This window comes from Sinocyclocheilus rhinocerous, unplaced genomic scaffold, assembly GCF_001515625.1.
Source record: "Sinocyclocheilus rhinocerous isolate Xijiao unplaced genomic scaffold, SAMN03320098_v1.1 scaffold6673, whole genome shotgun sequence".
Classification (NCBI taxonomy): Eukaryota; Metazoa; Chordata; class Actinopteri; order Cypriniformes; family Cyprinidae; genus Sinocyclocheilus; species Sinocyclocheilus rhinocerous.
The window spans coordinates 53,165-58,899 of record NW_015634111.1 but is presented as its reverse complement, the minus strand read 5'-3'; the positions used below and the strand labels follow the sequence as shown (position 1 = coordinate 58,899).

General features: G+C 40.7%; 2 protein-coding genes across 2 annotated transcripts in view; one reads left to right on the top strand and one right to left on the bottom strand.

Annotated features, from left to right (window-relative positions):
• Window positions 1–254: 254 nt before the first annotated feature.
• Window positions 255–5,735, bottom strand: part of LOC107745441 (protein NLRC5-like) — a 39,787-nt gene continuing 34,306 nt past the window's right edge. The window contains exons 18-23 of the mRNA XM_016559314.1: window positions 4,536–4,709; window positions 4,094–4,267; window positions 3,831–4,004; window positions 3,290–3,463; window positions 3,038–3,187; window positions 255–356 (exon numbers count right to left, since the gene is read on the bottom strand). Coding sequence (XP_016414800.1) covers window positions 278–356; window positions 3,038–3,187; window positions 3,290–3,463; window positions 3,831–4,004; window positions 4,094–4,267; window positions 4,536–4,709 — 925 coding nt within the window. The 3' untranslated portion in view covers window positions 255–277. The remainder of the gene's footprint in view (window positions 357–3,037; window positions 3,188–3,289; window positions 3,464–3,830; window positions 4,005–4,093; window positions 4,268–4,535; window positions 4,710–5,735) is intronic.
• On the top strand, window positions 1,059–2,861 carry LOC107745439 (uncharacterized). Its single transcript, XM_016559313.1, has 2 exons — window positions 1,059–1,957; window positions 2,289–2,861. The coding sequence occupies exon 1, from the start codon at window positions 1,258–1,260 to the stop codon at window positions 1,924–1,926; it is 669 nt and encodes a 222-aa protein (XP_016414799.1). The 5' UTR covers window positions 1,059–1,257; the 3' UTR covers window positions 1,927–1,957; window positions 2,289–2,861.

The following is a 5,735-nucleotide window of genomic DNA, read 5'->3' as shown; positions in this document are numbered from 1 at the left end:
TGCCTGGACCTTTGCCTTGTACCTGGATTATCCCTCTTGCCTTGCCATCAATATACCTGTTTGCCATTTTCTGACCTATGCCTGTTTTTGACCACGTCTCTGTTAATAAAGCCTTGCAGATGGATCCGCACGCTTCCTGTGTTCCCTCCGTAACAGTAATAGATTCTGGGTACAGACGTCACATCATATCACATATATTTATTCATCCACATACTATAATGAGGCTCTTCTGAGGATCCTCACCTGATAATGAAGCTCCTTTTCATTTCACAGGTTTCTAAGATTTAGACCAGGATGTAAAATGCATACCAGTGTGCTTTGTAGCAGCTCTAAACAAAGGCTGTTCACGATCTAGTCTGAAAGGAGAAATCAGAAGAGAAAATAATTAGTGTTGGCTGTGAAGAATTGCAAATTAGTTACTATATTTCAATTTAAAAAGTAAAATGAAGTGTCACATTAAATCAAGATTCTTAAAGTTAGTTACTTAATTAGTTACAACACACGTCTAAAACAATATTTGGGTTTTAAATATAATCCATTTAAAACATGAATTATGTTCAAATGTTATTATGACTGCAGAAGAGCCTGTGACTCCTATTGAGTCACTGTAAAGAGAAACACATGCTGATGAGTTTATGGTTTATGTGATTGATGACAAAATGCAAATACAAATGATATTCTGAATTAAAATGAAAACCTTTGAGTAAAACTTTCACTAGTTAAAGCTGTTTGTCCTCTAGTTTAAACATTGCTTTTATTGGTCTTAGTAAATAATGTTAAATAATGTAAATAATGTTGCTTGTCAAATGTAAAAAATAATAATACAAATTAAAGTTTTGAATGTCAGATTTGTCCTGACACAAACTCTTCCAATAAAGCTTAATACTGTCACAGCCAGTTGTTGGAGTGCCAAGCTTAGCCACCAGAGGGCACTCTTTTTGTGTCATTGTTTGTGTGTTCTGGACTGCGTTTCCCATAACCCTTTGCACTCATTATTGGTTCATTACTGCCAGCTATTAATCATTGACTCATTAGCCTCACCCTATATATACCTTGTTCATTTTGTCTTTAGTTGCGTCAGTATTGCATTCTGTTCCTATCTTTGTTTCCTGTTTTTGCTCATGTGGCTTATGTTTTTTTTTGGACTCTGAGAATAAAACTGTGAATGGATCTTTTGTGTGAGCATTCCATGACAGAATACAGACTCCACTTCAATATCCAGCAGGTTTTGTTTTTTCCTTTTTTTCCCCTCTTCTGATGTGTTTTCGGATTACCCGACCTGCCACATGGCAGGAGAGAGCTGCTCGATTTAAGGCTCTCACAGGGTTGCGACAAGAGGGCGGGGATGCAGGGGCCTTTGCCCAACTCTTCTGGAATTACTCTGTGGGACTGGGATTCAATGACGGGGCACTTAAGGATTTCTTTAATGGATGCCTTGACGATCCCTTGTCCCATTGGGAGATGAAGGGACTCGAGACCTTGAATTTTTGGGACTTCACCTGGTATCTTGTTCAGCGAGTTCAGTGGGTTAAACCAGGTCAACAAGAACCCTTTGTAGGGATTTTACTACCAGTCTTGGCCCTCCTACGGCTACTGAGAAGAGGAGGGCGAGATGGAAGAGGTCGGTCAAGTCCAGTGGTCCTGGAGGACCCGATGTGGGTGGTCTCAGAGATCGCCACAGAAACCACTCTAGTTGTGGAATGGTTAGAATCCACCTCAGAGCCCGCTCCAGTCCAGGAGCAGTCAGAGTCCCCTCCAGACTCCGCTCCAGTCTGTGAGTCCTCAGAGTCTATTCTAGAGCCCGCTCCGGTCCAGGAGAGAACAGAGTCCTCTCCAGAGTTTACTCCAGTTGATGAGCGACCAGAGTCCACTCCAGAGCCCGTTCCGATCCAGGAGAGAACAGAGTCCACTCCAGTCCAGGAGTGATCAAAGTCCACTGCAGAGCCCACACCAGTCTGTAAGTCCACAGAGTCCACTCCAGAGCCCGCTCAGATCCAGGAGAGATTAGACTCCACTCCAGTCTGAGTTCACTCTAGTTCATGAGCCCTCAGAGTCCACTCCATAGCCTGTTCCAGACCGGGAGCCCTTTAAGCTCATTCCAGTCTACGAGTTCACTCCCGAGCCTGCACCAGACTATGTGTCCTCTCCAGAGTCCACTCAAATTTATGAGGCCACTACTGAACTTATTGTCTGCCCTGTTTTGGTCAAGGAGACCATGGCCGAGTTATATGCCCGTCCTGTTGCAGCCGTTGAGGCTGTTATTAAACTCTTTGTGCTTTTCTTTGCAGTCATGATGGTGTCGTTAGGAGGTCTATTGGTCGTGATAGCCCTGCTGAGGTGGTTATCAGCCTCAACTTTGCTGCCTCCTGCTCTGCTGGCCCCGCCCTTTCCTACTGCTCTGTCGGCTCCGCACGGGTCTCCTGATCTGTCGGGTCTGCCCTGGCCTACAGCTCTGCCGGCCCCGCCCTGGCACTCTGCTCTGCCGCTGTCTCTAATCCCTCTTCCATTACATGGACCTGGCACGCCATCCCTCCCCCTGGTCCACCTCCGTTCCACCTCCCTCCTGAACTTTCTTTACTTTTTTTTTTATGGAGTGTCTGGAAGCTGCTCTTTAGAGAGGGGGTAATGTCACAGCCAGTTGTTGGAGTGCCCAGCTTAGCCACCAGAGGGCACTCTTTTTGTGTCATTGTTTGTGTGTTCTGGACTGCATTTCCCATAACCCTTTGCACTCATTATTGGTTCGTTACTGCCAGCTGTTTATCATCGACTCATTAGCCTCACCCTATATATATGTATATATATATATCTTGTCATTTTGTCTTTAGTTGCATTCTGTTCCTGTGTTGCTATCTTTGTTTCCTGTTTTTGCAGATTTTTTAAATTTTTTTTGGAATCTGAGACTAAAACTGCTAATGGATCTTTTGTGTGAGCATTCCGTGACGAATACGAATTTCTTTTGACTTTTTTTTTTTGAAAGATGTCCCATGTGAAAGATGTCCCATGCTCTCTTTAATACCACAAAGAGATATTTATTCACCTCAGTTCACAGTTTGAGTCTTGTAGCACATGAATGAGCTGCTTCACTGAGTCTCCAATCATGTTGTTTCTCAGATCAAGCTGTTTTAGAAACTGCAGTGCTTTTGCGTTTGTTAAAGCAGAAACGTCTGTAATACCACAGAAATTTAGGCTAAAAAAGACAAACAGAAAGACTGAATCATAAATGTAAACAAACATATGAACAGATACAAATCTGATTTAAACTGTGATTAAGAATTATGATGTTCCTCACCGCAATGTCTCCAGTTTACAGTGTGAATCATTCAGTACGTCACATAAGTGACTCATTCCTGTGTTTTTTATTTGATTCTCACTGAGGTTCAGCTCTCTCAGGTGTGATGGGTTTGATTTCAAAGCTGAAGTCAGGATGAGCCCCTGTTCGTGTGTAATACTGCATTCACTCAAACTGAAGAAAGAAAGAAAATTCATTGATTCAGATCCATGTTAAGCTCGTGTGAGTTCAATGCATCATGTTACATTATTTTAGTTGCCATTACTGTCTTCTTTCACAGCTAATTTGTCAGATTTCAGCACATGAAACAACTGTATAGCCACAAAGTATCAAATGCTTCAGAGTTTAATGTTCTTTATACTGACACACATACTGAACAATCGGTAGCTAATTAGCTAATAGTAATTTTCAGTCTTTCTTTAGATGAGGAAATGCCAGAAGATGTAGCTATAAATGATGTGACATGAGTCTGTTTTCTTAAACTAAAGTAACAGTAAACTTTAACCACACCGTAACTGTTGTACAGTATAATGATACTAACTCTAATATTTCCAGCTTGTATTGTGGGTTCATCAGTAGATCACTGAGGTTTTTCACTCCAGAGTCTCCTAGTTCATTCATTCTCAGGTCCAGTTCTCTCAGGTGTGATGGGTTTGATTTCAGAGCTGAAGTCACAGCAGAAGAACCTTCATCTGTCATATAACAGTATCTTAACCTACATTAAGAGAAATGAGAAAAATCACATTTCATTCGGTTTCATTTAAATAACAAAATATTTTTTTCTTTTATGTGAATATTCTTCACCTCAATCTCTCCAGTTTACAGTGTGAATCCTTCAGTACGTCACATAAGTGATTCACTCCTGTGTTTTTTAGTTCATTCCTACTGAGGTCCAGCTCTCTCAGGTGTGATGGGTTTGTTTTCAGAGCTGAAGTCAGGATGAGACACTGTTTCTCTGTAATACTGCATTCACACAGACTGAGGATAAAAAGTGAAAAGGCAATGAAACAAACACATGTTAAGTTCACGTGTGAGTTAAATTCACAATGAGTAAATACCATAGTACAGTACAATTATAAAAAATAAAAAAAATGTACAGTGTACACAATGTACACAGATAAAATCATTTAAAATAAGCACTACAATGTTCCATTAAATAAGAATTGTACATTTTGATTTCATGGTGACTTTAAGAAACTAAACAATTAATCACACTGTAGCTGCTGTACAGTATAATGATACTAACTGTAGTTTCTCCAGTTTGAATTGTGGGTTCATCAGTAGATCACTGAGGTTTTTCACTCCAGAGTCTCCTAGTTTATTCCCGCTCAGGTTCAGTTCTCTCAGGTGTGATGGGTTTGATTTCAGAGCTGAAGTCAGAGCAGAATAACCTTCATCTGTCATATAACAGCAGCTTAACCTACATTAGAAAGAAAGCATAAAAAGATAGAAGAAAACGTCTCGGGTTACTTTTTTGGAATGCACGCTTCAAACAGCACGGTCAGTGAAGACGAAGAAGGTGAATGATGTGCGCTACCGGCGCCTATTTTGTACTAGTCGCGGCGGTAGTGACGTCATGGCTGTCGCCGGCCAAACAAGTTGGTGTTTTTTCAATGTAAGCTTCAGACACGGGTCACGACGAGGCGTTCCCCATAGCGACCCCTAGAGGACGCAGTTCGAAGTTCCACGAAAGGGAACTATGTATTTAGTAAAGTCACAAAATAAATAAATTAAATCATTTTAAAAAACAGAAAGAGGAAGAGGGTCTGAGTGCCTTTGGATAATTTGTTTCCATGTTTTTACCTTCAAAACAGAAAAAAAAATAAACCGTTTGTTTATCACATATTTGACACTTCTTTCTTCTGTGTAGGTGTTTGTTCTGATCTCTGATCTCATGCATCAAGATCAAAAAAGCTTTTCACCCATTAAAAAAAGCAACGGTGATACAGGGCCATAACCAGAGCTGCTGCCATCATTCTGATGGTGGGGGGTAACATTATTAGGCCTGCACTACTTTATTATACAATATTTTAATTTAGCCTTTTCCTTTAAAGTCCCCCTGTAGTGAAAATCAAGTTTTTTTATGTTGTTTATTTGTCTATGTGGTGTTTTTAATATGTTTTTAGACAAACCGTGTGCCAATCTATTAATCAACACCATTGCTGAGTATTTTCTCCTTAAAACTGTAGTTTCCCAATGGCAGTCCCAAGAAATGCAGTTTGAAACAGACCTTGGTTTGCTACGTCACAATCCAATAACCAATCACGTCAAGGGATCGATTCCCATCACTAGCATGTAAAATATACCAATACCAGCACAAAACCAAAAATAAATCAGAGGAAAAAACCCATGAAGCTGTGGTTTAATGTGAATTTAGAACCGCTAACTTGCATTATAACCCGTGGCAACTGTGTAAAAGTAGCCCGGAGTCAGACCCACCTCTCCC

Coding starts and splice junctions, on each gene's coding strand:
- LOC107745439 (XM_016559313.1), top strand. CDS start 1,258: ATGTGTTTTCGGATTACCCGACCTGCCACATGGCAGGAGAGAGCTGCT.